The following is a 17,627-nucleotide window of genomic DNA, read 5'->3' as shown; positions in this document are numbered from 1 at the left end:
TTGTTGAGTGAAAGTCATGGGGAAGGGAACAGAACTATCAGCAGTGGGGAAAAAAGAGCTTTTAGTAAGGAAGGTGTTAGCTGGGAGCCAATGATGGAGAGCTGATGGTAAAGGTAATCTCAGCAGGTGGAGAAGTAACGTGCAGCATAGATGCTAAGAATGGAAAGAAGCTACTACAGTCCCTAAAATCAGCCTGCATTCTTGCATTGAGAACTTACCTCTGCAGAGGGAACTGACTGAAAGATACAGGTGATAAATTCAAATAAGATGGGTGATCGATGACTTATGCTTGCATGTTACTGTTTTGAGTAAATTAGTCACTGGGGGGCAGTGGTTGGATGCGTTTTTTCTAATTGCTACATGTTAGCGGTAGGAGGAGTGAATTTCTTCATAATGCTACAGACCTGCAGTTAAATACTCAGCAAAGGGGACAGGACTTTTTTTCCCAGTAGAATTCAGTGTACATGAAGTTCAGCAAAGCACACCTTGGAGCAGAAGCTGTTTTTTTTCTGTGGCAAACTAAAACACTGATGGAGTATCAGATTTTAAGATCCTTAACTGCCTTGGTGTTATAGAGAGAAAAAAATACATATCTCATTTCACTGTCCAATGGACTGCAGCTGAAGAGCTGTAGTGGCTTCTAATTGGGTGCACTGAAATTGAGTTGTGAGGAAAGAGATGACAGGCCTGATCAGTGAACTAAACAAAGGAAGGCAGAGTGTGAAATACATGGAGACAGTTCACTGGTTTTCAGCTGCTCTATAGTTCAGGTGCAGCACTCACAGGGAGGGCTGGCAAGCAGCTGCACAGTTCCCCCGCAGAAGAGCAGCATGTTTGTTTCCCAGGCAGTATCAGAGCATGACCTCTGTTTCATTCAGTATTTAATCATTATTTTTCTGGTTAGTTATACTGTGTTTTCTTTTGGATAATTTTCACCTGTAAAAAATGAAGATTATTTTTGACCCTTTTTCTTCAGTTAAAAAAAAAAAAAGTTAATAAAGATGAGAATCTAATAAAAATTAAATTCCTTTGTTGTAGCATTCCTAAGAACTTTTTATTTCAAAAATTTTCCCCATTCTCAAAACTTTTCCAACAGAAAGTGGTGATTTGAATGGTAGTAAGATGAAGGTACTGCCTTCATATTATGGTGAAAGTTGTATTATAAATGCACTGGTAAGCATGTAGAAGTTTCATATCTGCTGTACTACTGGGAGGGGTTTGTGGGGTGTAGCAACACAAAGCCAGGAGTTTTCTCAACCAAACTGGGTGAAGTGAACAATATCACATGCACCATTACTCAAATTAATTCAGAAGAGTTTATCTGGAGATCCACCTGAGCAAGGCCAGTTTGCTTTAGCTCCTTTAGTGTCTTGATCCTGTAGCATTTGAACATGATGGTCAAAAGTATGATGGTCAAAACTAAGCCTGCAAACAACCATGCAGAAGTATTTTCAGACTATGAGGGAAATGGTGAAGTAACACAAAATTGGCATATATTGAATGACAGTCTGCTTGCTCAAAGGAACAGGTTGTTCCTTAAGCACTGGAACTCATTAGGGTTAGTTTCCTACTGAGTTATTTTGTTACCATTCCAATCACTGTATGTCTGGTTTCTTCATGCTTTTCCAGGGTTTGGGTTTTTAAAATTTTTTTTAATTATTTTTTTTTCTTTTCAATAACTTCCCCATCCAGCTCCCCTTTCTCTTTGACAGGCCAAGGAGCAACGTGTTTGGCTTCATTGTTGCTAGAAATGGAAGAAGCTTGAGTTACATTTCCATTTGTAGAGGCAGTAAACTTTGTACTTTCAAGGCACTACCCTTCTCAAAATTAAATTGAACTTGGCCAGTAGGTTACTTAGGGAGCTTATTTGCAGTTCTGTCTCTAAAACCTCTTTCCCATATGAAACAAGTATTCTGTTAAAAAAAAAACCCAGACCAAAAATCAAGCAATTGTGGCTATTTAACCACAAGAGCAATCATGAGTTGCAATTAATTTATATTGAGTCAAACAAGCTAAACTAAGCACAATATCTAGACAAAGAAGATTCAGAGTAGGTCTAATGCATTCTCATGAATTTTCATGTCAGTTTTCAATGTTACAGCTGATTTGTTTAACCTGTTTTATAGCAAAGATTTGCACTGATTAACAGGGAAGGTAACTTTGATCTGAGAAATATCAACCTGTAATATACAGAAAATAGTGAAAATTACATGAAATTAAATTATCAGTTGCATATTTGTTTTGGGGTTTTTGTTTGGTTGATTTTTTTAGGAAAATGTAAATCAAACTGATGGTTTGCTGCCACTTTCCCCTGATTGATATATGACTCATACACAACAGCATGTGATCACTGGAGTTTGCCTTTGAAATGGGCATGATAACTGATGGGAATTTCACAGTGCCCTGGTCTGTTTTTTAACAGCAACACCTCAAGAAATCCAGTATGTGCATAGAGCCCCAGCCTGTTGGGATGGGCAGTGTTGTTCTCCTGTTTCGCCCAAATAACGTCACCTTTCAAACTGTGGGTGGACACTGAGTCATCCATGCACTGCTGGCCTTCCGCCATGCTTAGGTTCCTCTGCTGTGTTCCCTGAGCATGATTTCCCTGCCTGGGTGGAGTGGGGCAGCAGAGATGTGGAATGGTAATTGCAGAGCTCGCTGCTAATGACAAGCGCAGGTTAGTTCAGTGCTAAGTAGTTTCCTTTGCATTCAGTTGCATTGGGGAACCTGGCTACCTCCTTACCTTCCCTCTGTCCACATTCCAGTGTCTCTTCACAGGGTGCAGCCTCGCTGTTACCGCCCCATCGAGGGCAACTCTAGGAGTACAAAGTAGGAGAGGGATAAAAATGAGTGAAAAGGAAAGGATGAAGGAACACGGAGGAGGGGAGGAAAAACAGGTGAAGACAATGGGCAGAATGGGGCAGAAGTATGATGTCTAATCTGGTATTTGTTCCATCCCAAGAGAGGCAAGGCTGACCTCCATGGATTGTTATTCACAGGTCAGCAGCTCTGATGCAGTTTGGCCATTGGAGGCTGTAGAAGCCTGTACAACGCTCCCCTGCTCACCCTCACTGTTTATGAGTGCTTCCTGAAATAGTGGCCTCTGTGTCATCCACACTCTCCATTCCTGACATTTCAGAACTTTGTGGAAAGAACAGTCAGTTCCTCTTCCATTAAAAATAAATAAATAAATACAAATGAACTCCAGCACCCACACTACATAGGAGTACATGCTCAGCATATACATATATACATTCTGCAGTACTGATGCTCTTGGCCACTTACCTGTCTTCAAGCATAGGTCACGGCTATGGCAATACACATGGGAACGAGGTTCTTTTAAATCCTTGCACAAATAAGAACTTTTCCATGGCAAATCCATTAATTCTCTCTTTAGCTCTGGAGGACAGAAGCTTGGGGAAAAAAATCTTTTACTGTCTTTATTTGTTCTTACACTGAGTTTCTCTAAAGGTGAATTTTATTTTACAGGTATTTTGAAAAACAGTTTGACTTGTCAGAACAGATGCAGCTGCCCATGTTTCTCCACTGTAGAAATTCACACACTGAATTTTTAGGTGGGTTTTGTTTGAGAATTTCATATCCAGAGTAAATTCTGAACATGATAATCTTTCATATTTGTCTGTTATAAAGCTATCTTACATTTTTATTTATTTCATTTCATAGACATAATGAGAAGAAACCGAGATAGAGTTGTAGGAGGGGTGGTAAGTGTGGACTTCAGTGTAGCATTCATTTTTCCATGCATGTGTGTGAATATTGTTGCTTAATATGCAATTTCTTGTTTGTCATGGAATCTGGGTAGGCTTCCTGTTATATGATTTAAGCTGTTATTAATCAGTGCGTTTTCCAGTCCCTTTTATTATTTTTATTTTCATTGCTTATTTGACAGAATTTTTGTAAGGTAAGAAGATAGGCTGAGAAAAAGCTCTGCAGCTGATGTGAAGAGTTTTTCTTGGCCTGCTAGAAGGACAGTTAAAGCACCTCATCATTGCCATTGGCCTTTTCCCAATTCGTCAGTGTCTGTAACTGCAATGCATTCAGACCGCAAATAATTTAGATGCATGTTCCCAATGGAAGCCATAACCTCAGACATTTGCTTCTGATGTTAAGACGTCGTTTTCAAATTAGATCCAGATGGAATTTTTGATTACTTTATGTCTTTAGATATTCAGATCACATTTTAAATTCAAAAGCCTAACAGGAAAAGCTTTGGGTGAAATGGTTGGAGAAGTCCAGCATTGCTTTTTCAGGTTTTGATTATGACTGGATTTTTCAAAAGGGATGAATACTCAGATTATTCTAACATGAGACCACACCTTCTACAAGAATATTGCAGTCCCCAGGTTTGTCCTTTGTTACCACAAAACCCTTCCCCACACTCAGTGCTTTGCATGTTCTGCTCTTATGTAATGCTGTGAAGGCTCTTCTTCCTTCCTCCCTTTCTTTTTTCCTGCACAGCCAGGAACCAGGGGAGAAACAAGCAGGTATCCTCTGCAACTGCCTGTGCCTGTCCCAGCACAGGGAAGCAGAGCAGTCTCTTTACTCCACTCAGGCTGAGAAGATGCAGTTCCCAGCTGCATTACACTGTTTGTAACTTGCGACCCTCCACTTCCTCTCCGGTCCCTGGAATGACCAAGCAGTCTGTCTTGCTAGTTCCATTGGCCTAACATCTGTGGAGAGAATGCTACTCCTATGGTGTCCCTGACAGTGCCCTGTAGGGAATACTGAGGAAAGAATACAAAAATTCAGTGTGCACAGGATTACTTCCTGAGTATGATCTCCCAGCTATCACTTAGAGGGAGTTCCAGGGCCAGAAGAGTATCACTGGATAGGCCTTTTCTACACGTATTTATCACTGTTAAAGTGTGGTAACCAGTTGTAGTGCAGCATTCAGGTGACTTCAGCCTGAACTTTGCTCAAATTCAGAATCAACTGAGCCATGTCCTGTCCTGATGTTTGTAATGATGTGTAATGCATACTGTCAAAGGTATGTGATGCTAATAAAAGATAATACATACTTTTGAATGATTGGAGTTTTAATAAAAATACATTTATATTTTTATTTGTGTTCTAGGTACATTCTTTTGATGGCACAAAGGAACAAGCAGCAGCACTAATAGATTTGGATCTTTATATTGGAATAAATGGCTGGTAAGTTCTTTACAAGAAATGTAACTGCTTTAAAATGGCAGCTGTAGTGAACTCATTGCTTTCTTTTAAACAATGAGGTCAAGTTTTCAAAGCTTGCTAGACCCTTAATCATCTGACAGATTTAGAACTGCTCTCTGTCTGTTAGCCATCAAAGTTCTTGCCATGCAGCTCAGTGAGCTAATCTAGGTCCACTCTACTACCCACAGGTCAATCTTTGTTTGTAAATAAATAAGGCTGTTGAGCGTGGAAAGATTCCTTTTGAGGAGTGTTTAAAAAACAGCCTCATTTTAAGCTGCCTGTCAAATGCTGGAGTAATGCAAATTTAACCTGAGTACCTCATCTCCTGGTTATGCAGTCTGAATTCTCAGCAGTCACCTGGCCAAATGCCAGCCAGCACCACTTTGTAAGGCACAGAGCCTGTTACCAGGCAAGCAAGGGCAGCCAGAGAGGGGTTCTGCAGCTTACTGGGGTGAGATGGCTTCTCCCAGTAACTCTGAATTTGCTGTTTTCTGCAAAATTTTAATTTGCAGGCAGTACTGTTAAAAAAGGAAGCAAATTTTATTCATTAACAACATTATTTAGGAAGCTGCCTTTGCTACAAAACACTTCAACAGGCACAGTAATTACTCTTATACACTTTTTATGTTGGTTTTTTAACTAAACAAACTCTAAATTTTCTAGTTCACTGAAAACAGAAGCTAACTTGGAGACACTGAAGTCAATTCCCAGTGAACGATTAATGATAGAGACTGGTAAGATTTTATATCTTGGTCAGTTTGTGACAATGGGCAATGAGATCTGCTGGTGTGACAGTCATAAAGCAGAATCAAGACCTAAAGAATTCAGACCAGGAAAAGGACTGGCTGTTTTTTCCACTTGAGAAAGCAGTGTACAGAAATATTCCTTTCCAGCTTTCTGCTGGAAGAAATAAGCTGCTGTGTCAGTTCCTGACATTGCAGGGGAAGATGAAAAGGACAAATTGACAACCCAGATTTTTAAATGTACCAGAATCCTGCTTGAGTATCTTTTAAAATGTAGCTTGCTGGAGATGTGCCAAGCACCGGGCAATGGCTATGAGTTAGCTGCTGGCAGCAGTAATGGCATTTGGAAACAACTGCTCTTTAAATGGAATAGGTGGAAGAATGCTTGAATTCCCTTAGCCCACTCAGCAGTCATTTTAATAGACTGACTAGGGATGTTTTCTTTTTTCATGTTCAATTATCAATAACTGACAGTCACAAATACAGTATTTACTTTAATTTCTGAATCTGAGAAAGGAAATCACAAACTGCTAAATCCTTAAATTTACTTGCACATGAACTACAGACGTTACACAGGAAGTTTCTGTGGAATGCATGCAGTATATCTGGCTGTCTTTATCATGTCAGAAGAAATTAGTGTTGTGTATTACTGCTGATTTTTTCAAGTGTAAAATCCTGAAGAAAATGGCATAAAAATCCAAGATGTTAAATTGCCCAGACCTCTTAAATTTCCTTTTGAGTTGGAGGTCACTGCTAGAAAGAGACTGCAGGAACTTTCGTCTGTAGAAGTAGTTGATTAAACTATCTCATGCTATTCTCAAACAATTGCATTCCTAATTCTATTTTTTTTAATTAAACTAGATGCACCTTGGTGTGGAGTGAAAAATACTCATGCTGGATCAAAATATATTAAAACTACATTTCCTACAAAAAAGAAATGGGAAAAAGGGCACTGCTTGAAGGACAGAAATGAACCCTGCCATATAATGTAAGTGTACCACTGTACTCTTATTTTAAATACTTCAAATCTCACATGAAAAAAAATAGAAAAATCCCAGTTCACTAGTAATGTATAAAATAGAAATTAATTCTAATTGTACTGAAACTTGTGCAAGGTTTTGCTTTATAGGCTGTGGAAAAAATTAGAAGTCCTAATTTTCCTACATCAGCAATTCTGGATGTACAATGCTCCCTGAAAGTGAAACAAGTACTGTTTTTATTTTTTCACTTGATACATTGTAGAAGAGGTTAAACCCTGTAAAGTAACCTGACTTGAATATTCATTTCACTCAGTTGTTGTTCAGGTAGTTTTTAAAACTGATCCAGCCCTGGGGATCAGGGGACAGCCCCACAGCTGGGACAGTGCCGAGACACCAGCAGTGCCTGTGACATTGCTCCTGTCACAGGCCTGTGACATGAACTGCCACAAAATGCATTTTGTCAGGGACATGTCTTCCTTCTGCTGTTGTGCTTCAAAGAATCTGATCCTATGAAATTTAGATATGAATGACAGCAGCCAAGATACAGAGTAGTGAAAGAAAACTCCAGGGGCTTATGGACAGAATTGGTAAGCACAGACACTGTTTTCTGCCTCTTTTACACACAGTCCCTCACAGAAGTGTAAAAAGCAGGAAAATCTGTAATTGTTTTAGTGAAAATGTTATTTGCATTAAATACCACTAATAGATGAAAAGCCGAGTTTTCAGAATGCCCTGTCTAGATTTAGAAACACTGCTCAAGATAGTACTAAAGATCCAGGTATGCAGCAAGGTGTCTAAACAAGAATTTATTTGAGAACTAAAGGGAATTCTGCTGCTTTTTGAGACATGAAGGAACGTAGAAAACCACTGATGATGCTAAAAGTACAGTTGCAGCTTAGAGCTTAGATGGTGACATCTCCTAGTGTTCGGATATATCTTATGCAATTGGGTCAATTGTAATACTCTTTGAAGTTCTTTTTTTTTTTTTTTTTTCATTTTAAATGTGAAGTGGACACATTAGCACAGAAGGGTTCCTTCAGTATTTTAAGACTTTCTATAATTTTGGAGTAGGGAAGAGATCAACTGAAAAGTTTTCTGATCACAAGTGAAGGGCCTCTACTGTTAATATTTCAACCAGCCTGTATGTTAACAACACCCTCACATCTTTGTCTGCTGGTTTAATTGTAGTTTACAGAAATGTTTCAGAAACCCCCCAAACTCAAAATGCACAGTCTGTTCTAGGTCATTACACAAATGCTGCGCTTTGGCTTTTGCCTTCTTTTATAAAACAAAATTTTTCTTGGCTCTACCTTATTTCAAAATTATCATCCCAATAATGTTCATTATAACCAGTTGTAATTTGAGAACCTCTTAAGGTTTAAGAAAAATGAAGAATGGTAATTGAGAATTGGTATTTTGTGACTTCTCAAGCAGCAAAATCTGGTGTGAGGGAATGTTACTCCACAAAGTGGTTTTAATGTTTAGGGTATATATACTGTTTAATACAGCTCAATTGGCAGGAGGAGGTCTCCATTTGTTTGTTTTTGGTGGTACTGGACACCTTTCAGTTTTGATGGTGATATTTCTGCTTCATATATATATAATTTAGGAACTACTCCCCTTTGAAGCTATTTTTAAAAAATTTAGCCACCAGAGGCTTCTTTTTTCTCCTTCAGTTTCACATACACAGTGTTACAGTAACATAGAGCCTTCTACTGCATCCAAGTGAGGAGAAGTAAGCCCTAAGTCTTCAAGGGTGAAATTCTTTGGTATTTGTTACTTCTTTCTCTGTAGGCCTGATTTCACCCCATCTCATCTGGAATATCCTCTTAAATCAAGAAGGTGTTTGGCTAATTCTGCATCTAGGAAAATATTTGCAATACAGTAATTAAGTAATTATACAGTAATTATTAATTTCCTACTCTTTCTCAAAAAGAAGTTTAGCTATTGCCTCAGTTTAAAGGCAAGATCCAAAATCCACCAAACCCTACCACCAAGCTTAAGCTTCTTACTCTTCATGGTGAAGTTTTATGCTACTAGTGGAAAAATCAAAGTATGACACATCTCAGGAAGTGTACAGAATATTACTTTTTTTTTTTTTTAAGAATGACTGATACAAAATCAAGAAAGCAAGTGCAGAGAAAAGGTTGTGGCTTGATTTTAATCATGTCTATCCCATTTCTTTTGCCTCCTTTTCCTGGCTTGTATCAAGACCCTGGGCCTTTTGAAATTGCTCATTTAATATTTACTGCAAATATCCAACCACATTAATCACAATTAAGCTAAAGAACTGGGAAGTAGGAGCAAGTTACTTTGACAGCACTGTGCTCAGATAAAGCTGTATCTGGAATTTAAGCTTCCCATAGACCAGTCTATTCATAGTGCAGCTTTAGCCTTGAAAGGCTAATGAGTTTTAGTTTGAAAAATGAAGATCATTGATAAAGACACCCACAAAATGACACTTCCTTCAAATCAGAAAGCTGTTTAATTACCTCCAAACAAGAGTCGAAAGACCAAAGATGAATCTGTACCAGTGAGCAAACCAGTGTTCAGTGTAAAGAAAATGGCAGTTAGTAAATTAAAAGTGAAGCTATTTGCATATTTGAGCACCCTGCCCTATTGCTCTTAGCATAGGTTTTTATTCCAGGCTAATCTTAGTGACTTGTACATACACATGCAGCAATCTGAAGTACATTCTGAAGTACTGGGTTTCAGTCTTCTAATATAAATCTTTCTTTTTTAGTCAAATTCTGGAAATAATGGCGGCAGTAAGAGAAGATGACCCACTTGAGTTGGCCAATACTCTATATAACAACACCATTAAAGTCTTCTTTCCAAATATGTAAAGTTGTTTTTCTTACATTTATTCAGCATAACTTCAGTAAATATATTGCAAAAACTTTAAAATCATCATACCTGCAAGTTCTAATCAATGGAAGCCAGTATGTAGTGGGTTTTGGGTTTTTTATGGTACAAGATTAAAGCTGCTTTTGAAAAGGTGGTCTGCATTTGTGCAGTTTCTCAGCCCTGTTCCCCTTTCATCAAGATTCAAGATCAACTTCAAGGCCAGCCCACACCTGTAACTCCAGTGAGCAGTGGAGGCACAGGATGAGCACCAGGCTGCTGCATTCACATGTAAAGCACTTCAAGCTACTGCTGGCAGTTCAGGAGGGTGGGACACATCCATGGCATGCGCCTTGCTGCTTCACCAGAAAGCTGAGCAGTGTCGCCTTTTGTTCCACATACGCAAATGCTGTAGCATTAAGCCTACCAACCTAAATTTTTATTTATTTTTTAAAAACGCAACTCACTATTTTTTTGCGATAAAGCTCTGCTAATACTGAATTTGTAAGTAAAGCTGCTTTGGCTCAGGCGTTCGTTTCCGAGTTGACTGGCTGAAGAGTCTGTTTTCACCAGTATTTTTCATTTGCATCCAGAAGACATTGATTGGGGATTACTGGTATTACAGTCTTTGGCACAACATTATCACTACATCAATTAAAGAGTGTTTTTCCAACCATCTTAAAAATGTGAAAACATTTTATTCCATGTACAATAATGTACATAATTTTAAGGTGGTCATGAAAGAGACCAGCAAAAATTAGAGGTATATTTACAGTAGCACACACCACAGTAAACAACCACCATTCACAGACTCAACACTGAGATACTGCTGTTGTGCTTAAGTACAATAACTACAAAGTGATACTTTTATTCTGTTGAAGTCAATCTTAAACAAATACCTCACGGCTTAGTAAAGGACATCTTAATCACCAAGAGAGTTAGAGTCAACATTAAGAGTCTCATTCAAGTGCTGTGCCACACAGTCGCCATCTTCCTCATCACTATCAGAACTGTCATTATCTTCATTTAATTCATTTTCAGCATCAGCAGCTTCTTCTGCAACCCGTACAGGATTTTCATTTGGTGCTACAAACCCGTTGTTGTTAGAGATATTGGCATTTTCTTTGTCCTCAATGTACACTTTCTGATGGCACATCGGGCATGTGTCCTGAATGTACAGCCACTTCCGAAGACAAAGTGCGTGAAAATAATGGTTGCATGGAGTAATGCGCGCAGAGGTGGTGAACTCGTGGTAGCAAATTGCACAGACATCATCGATTTCATGTAACCGAGCTCCTTTTACCTCTGGAAGCGAGTTGATTTTCTTCACAGCAGTTCGGCGGTTTATAAAAGTCTTCCAGCCATTCTTGGCTTGCAGGTAGATGTTGAAGTATGCGTGCAGACACATCATGCAAGCACGAATCTTGCTTCCCGATTCAAAAACCATTGTGTAAGCTCCATTTCCAAACATGATTACTCCAAATATAAATTCAATAATATTGCCAGTTGAGCGAACATAATAGACATAATCATCAAGTTTTTCCCATAGCACATTATAGTAGCCATCAATCATAAACAATATATAAACAGTGATAGAAACTATTACTTTTAGGCAAAGCTCTACACAGAATGCTGTGACTGCAAAAAGCCAAGTATTTAGTGCATAGTGGTGCCAGAGGATGTAACTGAGCAGAACCGGAAGAATGAAAAGGCAAGCGGAGACAAACAGTACAGGAAAGTGTCTGCGGAACGATGACACATGGGAGGCACTGAGAGACATCAGCACAGGGTCTGTCATTCCATGGATAAAATGCAGGACTGCAGTCAACAAAAGGCACATGTTTCGACTCAGGCGAACTAATCGTTCCTCTGGTTTCAGTCCACTTAAACCAGTCTGCAGAGCCAAAATGAAAAACAAGACGGGTGCTACAAACCCAAGCCTTTTGTCATCCTCATCAGTTGATCCAATGAAGGCCAGGATACCAAGTCCCAGATAATGCGCTATTGAAGAAATGACAGCACTCATGCCCAACACAGTTAAAGTAGAGTCACACCCACTTATGATCAGGCTGCAAATCAGTTCCCAACAGTTATCCCACGATATCAAGAAGAATTTTTCTTCCGTGTTATTTTCAGCCATCTTTACAACATATGTTAATACCACAGCTTGTGCTGTAAGTCTTGTTAGCCAGAAGACACGCAGTACAGCTGGAAACCGGATCCTTTTCCATGTATCTTCCATCAATAGCTGTAATCCGTAAATACGATACATGTGCCTCACCAGCAGATAAACATATCGTACCGAATAATAGAACCACTTAATTTTCGTAACTAAAATGGCTGTGGTATTTAGTGTCAGAACTAGGCCTGAAATAAAAACAAGTACTTGCCGGACATTTAAAGGTAATTCAACAACCAAGCCAATTACAGGAATCAGTATATCCAGGATGATAAGTTGAGAGTATATGGACTGCATGTTTAGCAATGTAACATATCCGATTCCAAAGGTAAGCTGAAGGATGGAAAGTGCCATCCATAGCGAAGGTCCTTTATGTGGGAAGATCTGAATTCCAAATGCAGCTGTGTAGTAGGCACTGTAGAAGTTTATGTGCAAAGCAGCATAGTAATTCACCAACACTGAAGTTGCAGCCAGCAGAAATGCCGAGGCGATCATGTAGAACTTGAAAAGTGCTCGCTGTTGTAAGACCAGAACAACACTGGATACAAAGACACCTAAAACCAGATTGAAATCATTTAGTTCTCAACAGAAGTTCAACAACAGATTTTAACCTATTAGCTTTGGAGCTACATTTATTTAATGTATCACTTCCCCATTAGTCACTTGTAACTTTGCATTACCAATGGTGCCCTTTTCAGAGAACAGGCAAGAGGACGAGTTAATCTCTGCATTTAACAGCTGTGCACTACAGCTGTGATGCAAAGCCAGTGCAAGCCCTAAGTCACAATTACTATGAAGTTTGTTGCAGTTTCAGACTAGAACAGTGACAACTCCCAGCCTTTCAGCCTTAGTCCTGAAATCCAAGGGTAGACAAGTTCTAAAAATAAACCCCCAACAGATACAGCATCACCTTTATAAGCAAAGCTAATAAAAAATAAATGAGTAAAATTTTGTAAGTCCCCTAATTCACTTGAACAAGGCACTCAACTACAGCTCTCCAAGATGGAGCACTAAAGATAAGTAACCAAAACACTTCAGTTACACTCTTTAATGGGAAAATAGTGAAAAATTGCTGTAGTTTGCTGTGGGGAAGGCATTCCTTCTATTTCCCTTCAGTTTGCTTTTATTTCTGGTCACAGTGGCAACAAAGGTCACATGGGGAAGACCTTCCACAGCATACACCTTTTGTGCACAGAATCCAAAACTGCACCAACTGCCTCTTTGCCAATGCCAGTGCAAACTTGTCTGTCTTGTTAGAAGTCAGATTTAGGCCTTGAAATTCCTGTTTGCTAACCTCTCCCTCATACTGACCATGACCACATCTTGACCGTGACTGGGAAGTTTGCACCTTCCTATGAGAAATCCTATCAGAGCAACTGCAGTACTGGGAGTTTGGGATTATATGTCCCTGCAGTAAACTTCTGTAGTGTAATTTATGAATCCCATCGCTGTGTCCTACATAGGTAAGGGCTGTACCCTAAGAGGTGTTAAATTAAATGGCACTTAGCACTAGATCCATTTCCTTAAACAGTTTCTTTTTCAGGAAACACACTGCCTTTATTTTGGCCTTCTCAATCAGCTTCCACTCTATTCAACTGCTTTCTTATCCAAACCAGATTGGAGACATTTCAATCTCTACAACTTATATTTGATTCTAAGTTGCTTTCAGTCTCTGTACTAAAACCAGTGCAATCACCAGTAATCCTCTTTCTGCTGGAGGACAGCATTGGTCTTTTCTGATGATTGTAGTTTAGGTTGTTCTAAATCCACCATAATCAAGTGTTTAAAAAATATTTAAGCCATAGTCTCTTGATCATGAGAATAAATTCTTTGAAACAGCATTTGATTCTACCAGTAGTGTGACCACTGCTTGTATAAAGAAAAACAACAACAGCAACTAAACACACACAAATATACAAAAAAACCCCTCCAAAGCCTGGAGAACTGAGAAGAAGAGAGAGGATCAACATGAATCAACTACAAAAGGCAGGCTACAAATAAAGTTATTAATACACCTCAACAGTATTCCTTGCCAGCAGCACTGGCTGATACAAACACATTCTCCCTGATTAATCATTAATCTGGTAACCTTGTGAAATGGACTGAGGAAAAGCCTCTGTCAGTTTTCAGAAATCCCCTTGCATTGTAGCTCAGTTCTTCTAGGAAAAGCTGAGTATTTGTTACATGCAGCACTTCTTAAAAAATAAGCTTGACAGTTGCCTTGTCATCTTAACCACTACAAACATCTTTAGGAGAGCCAGTACTGCTGACGAGTTTGTAGCCGTTGTCTTTTCTCAGAAGTCACAGAAAAGGCTCACATGCCTGTACAAGGACGTTATTTATGTAATTCTGATCATTTGAGCCAAAGGAGATGCATTTTGCACTAAGCAGGCTGCTCTGAAACACGCCTTAACAAAACCTATTTTTGTGTCTTGCAGTGGCAGTAACAGGCCTGTATTTAGATACTGCAGGTCATCTTAAAACACTGACGTTTCACATGCAAGACACATCTCTAAAAACAGTACAACAGTGAGTCAATAGAGCTTGCCCTACTGGTTCCTCTGAAGAGGGACTAACAAAAAGTACATCATACCTCTGTTAACACTTGTGGGGAAAAGTCAAGACTCACTGAAGGAGTCTCAAAAGACTGTAAGAGGTAACAAATCTCAGAAGGGGCAGTGAGCACTCCTTTCCCCCATCTCCATTTATGTCACTTAGTCCACCTCAACAGAAGACTTTGCCCTTGCCCCCTGCCCATCCCCCCTTTCCCTCCAAAACAGTAAGTCTTTTTCCATTTTCTCTCTGCTAGGAAATGCTGCAGTTCCTCGTTTGGTAAGGTTTGTCTTTCCACTCATCTTTACTGTTTCCACCTGTGCCACCCCATTGCCAACTGTCCCAGTATGGCCTCCAAACACAGCACTGAACCAAACCATGCTGCGCTTACTTTTAAAATAATTTATTGTGTTAAAATGAATGTCTCCCTCTCATTTTTTTTCCTTTAAATCCTGAGTTTTGTCAGTATCTTTATAGTAACCCACTACTAAGGATTTGACTTTCAATCCCTTGCAGGGAACAATCACTTTTACACATCAGCATTTCATTCATGTGGAACTGCCAAACTATTGCTCCCTAGCTCCAGTAATTCTATTTACTTCCACATCTTTCTGCAGACTCAAGTATTTATAGTACCCTTCTCAAAACTCAGTGTCCTCAATGAGGAGGGACTGCTGTCTGAGGTGACAGTCACTCCTGAGGGTGGTAGTTCTGCTGGAATTGAGATACTTAAACCCAATGCAAAGATACGAAAAGTAAACATTGCACTGGAGACAAAGCAAGGTTAATCAAAAAGATGAAAGGGAAAACATGCTCCAGCTGTGGAAGTTGGTTCTGTGCTCTGTATAACTCTATTTACTTCTGTAGAAAGTGATGGAAGAACCAGACCAAGGAATCCTGCTGTAAAACTTTGTAACACCCACACAGATCTGTATTAACATTCCTGAAGAGCTGTACTTCCAGAATATTTCAGAATTGTTTAACATCACCCCCAAAAGTCATCAGTCTCTCCAGAGCTCCAGTCTTCATATCTGGTGGACAGGTTGTCCATTTCTCCTGTGCTATGGGAAAAGTTTGGAACAGTACTTCAAAGTCTGCAAATGGTAAGTCAAAGGACATTTTCCCACTATTTAAACACAGAATGATCCAAAATAACTATCACTTTCCTAACAGCAGCAAAAACCCAACCCTGCAATCCTTAAATTCAGATGAGAAAAAAAACAGATGCAAAAGCACTGTTATCTGAACCACATGGAAGGTGTTTAAGATCATCTTCAAGTGGCTACATTTTTATCTTTTCTTCAGTTTTGGAAAGCCAAGAACCACCGACCCGTTTTCTAAATGTTCAAGGTAAGTTTCTTGGCATAAAACATTCCCAAAGCTTTTTTGCAGAAGGCAAAAATTACCCACTTCTTAGAAAAGTGTTCATATAAATGCAAACCTCAAAAGTGGCTTAATCTGTTAATCCCAGTATCGCACACTTAAGGGACATCATTGAATAACACATCCACCACTCATTTACACAGGTGGGATTAAATTTAAGGCTCTTCCTACAGCACCTGGATCATATGATGAAGAACTCCTAAAATGAAGTTGGTGAGGCACTGCAGTGTCATTTTTTAAAAAAGGAATTATCAGTGGGATTAATTACTCTTAGCAATTCCTTAAGTGTTGAACAAAAGGTCAAGAAAATGGGAAGCAGGGAGGAAGAACCCCTGCTCCCCATCCCGGAGCTGCCGATACCCGTGGCACGGCAGGCAAAGGAGACAACTTAGGGCCTCCTCAGCTTTGCTTCTCATGTGAGCAGCGACTTCTCCTGGCACTCTTTACCAAAGCAGTAATAATAAAAAACATAAAAATATAATAAATGTAAAAAACCAAAATAAAACACGGCGTTTTGTTACCTCCTCCCTTTGTTCTACTCTGACCTGTTGTCTTGCTATAGATTATTTTTTACTTTTTCCCCTCTGCTCCTCGACTTGTTTGATGCAGTCACACCACACTTCTCACTATGCACATTTCCTTTAACCTGCTCTCCTCTGCTTCCTGCCTCAAAAGCTGTACCGCCTATTTCCTTCCTGTTTTTCTTCTACTATAAACATCAAATAGAACTTAAAATCCATCTGTCTTAGGCCTGCAAAAAAACCCAAACAAAACAACAACTTGATGTGTTTTGTGTTTTCCTTCCTGCCTCAGGATCGCCAGCTCCAAAATGTGAAACACAGCACAATATCACCTGTACAACAGTTCAGAAACGGGATTCCCACTAAGCCGAGGCTATGTAAGAACCCAAGAAAACGATATTGAAAACAGTATCGCCTAGTTATACCTGTCACTTTCATCCTTCATGCCGGGAAACAAAATAAAGCTTGAAATTAACCATTGGCAAGGTTCAGAAGGCTTCCCTTTCCCCTGGGAACCAAATTCCCTGCATTTCTGAACTGCTGTTGCAAAAATAAGGCTTTAACAACGTATTTCAGGAAGACATCACACTATACAAAGTGTTTTTAAAAAAACACATAAACCCCCTATACCCGCTAAGTTACATGTTTTCCGCCTTGGAAGCCCCCAGAGTAGGAGGGGGAGTCACAGCCCCGAGCCCTCTCCGGGTCCTTGCACCGTTACGGGGACGGGAAGAGGCGGAAGGAGCCGGGGATGGAGCGGGGGGGTGAATCGGGCCCGGAGAGGGGCACGAGGGAGCGAGGTGACGATCCAGCCCGGGCAGTCGAGCAGGGGCTCGGGGGTGGCAGAGAAGAACCAGTGGGGACGGAAATCAGGGACGGGGGAAGGGGAGAGACGGGCCGCGACAGTAGCAACAGCCAGGCGGCGGGTGAGGGGCGGGGGGCGGCGGCGGCCGCGCCGTGCCCGCGGCTGTGAGCGGGGCCGGCGGGGCACGGTCCGTGTCTCTCGGGAGGGGGAGGAAGGGAAGGTGTCTCACCCAGCAGCCGCAGCAGCGCGCCCAGCAGCGCGGCGCTCACGGAGCCGCCCGGCAGCGGGGCCGAGTTGAAAATGGCGTCGATGAGGAACAGGCTCGGCACCCGCAGCGCGACCTCCAGCCCGGCCCGCAGCCGCGGGCCCAGCCGCAGCCGGGGCAGCCGCGGAGGGCCCGGGGCCGCCATGCCCTGCGCGGGAGGGGCA

At 40.5% G+C, this 17,627-nt stretch overlaps 2 protein-coding genes across 5 annotated transcripts in view; one reads left to right on the top strand and one right to left on the bottom strand.

Moving 5' to 3' along the window:
* The window catches only part of TATDN1 (TatD DNase domain containing 1), a 16,904-nt gene extending 6,991 nt beyond the window's left edge, over nucleotides 1-9,913 (top strand). For all 3 annotated transcript variants that reach the window (XM_048286236.1, XM_048286235.1, XM_048286237.1), the window contains 6 exons: nucleotides 3,490-3,575; nucleotides 3,685-3,725; nucleotides 5,096-5,172; nucleotides 5,854-5,924; nucleotides 6,795-6,921; nucleotides 9,657-9,913. In XM_048286236.1, the coding sequence (XP_048142193.1) occupies nucleotides 3,490-3,575; nucleotides 3,685-3,725; nucleotides 5,096-5,172; nucleotides 5,854-5,924; nucleotides 6,795-6,921; nucleotides 9,657-9,759 (505 nt within the window). In that variant the 3' untranslated portion in view covers nucleotides 9,760-9,913. The remainder of the gene's footprint in view (nucleotides 1-3,489; nucleotides 3,576-3,684; nucleotides 3,726-5,095; nucleotides 5,173-5,853; nucleotides 5,925-6,794; nucleotides 6,922-9,656) is intronic.
* On the bottom strand, nucleotides 9,380-17,627 carry RNF139 (ring finger protein 139). Of its 2 annotated transcripts, none has more exons than XM_048286234.1 (2): nucleotides 17,428-17,627; nucleotides 9,380-12,490 (listed from the first exon to the last, which is right to left on the bottom strand). In XM_048286234.1, the coding sequence occupies exons 1-2, from the start codon at nucleotides 17,606-17,608 to the stop codon at nucleotides 10,680-10,682; spliced, it is 1,992 nt and encodes a 663-aa protein (XP_048142191.1). In that variant the 5' UTR covers nucleotides 17,609-17,627; the 3' UTR covers nucleotides 9,380-10,679. The 2 variants fall into 2 exon arrangements, with proteins under 2 accessions (XP_048142191.1, XP_048142190.1); XM_048286233.1 differs by lacking the exon at nucleotides 17,428-17,627 and adding an exon at nucleotides 16,819-17,272.

The sequence above is a fragment of the Corvus hawaiiensis genome, chromosome 26 (genome assembly GCF_020740725.1).
Source record: "Corvus hawaiiensis isolate bCorHaw1 chromosome 26, bCorHaw1.pri.cur, whole genome shotgun sequence".
NCBI classification, from domain to species: Eukaryota; Metazoa; Chordata; class Aves; order Passeriformes; family Corvidae; genus Corvus; species Corvus hawaiiensis.
This window is presented reverse-complemented; position numbering and strand designations above follow the sequence as displayed.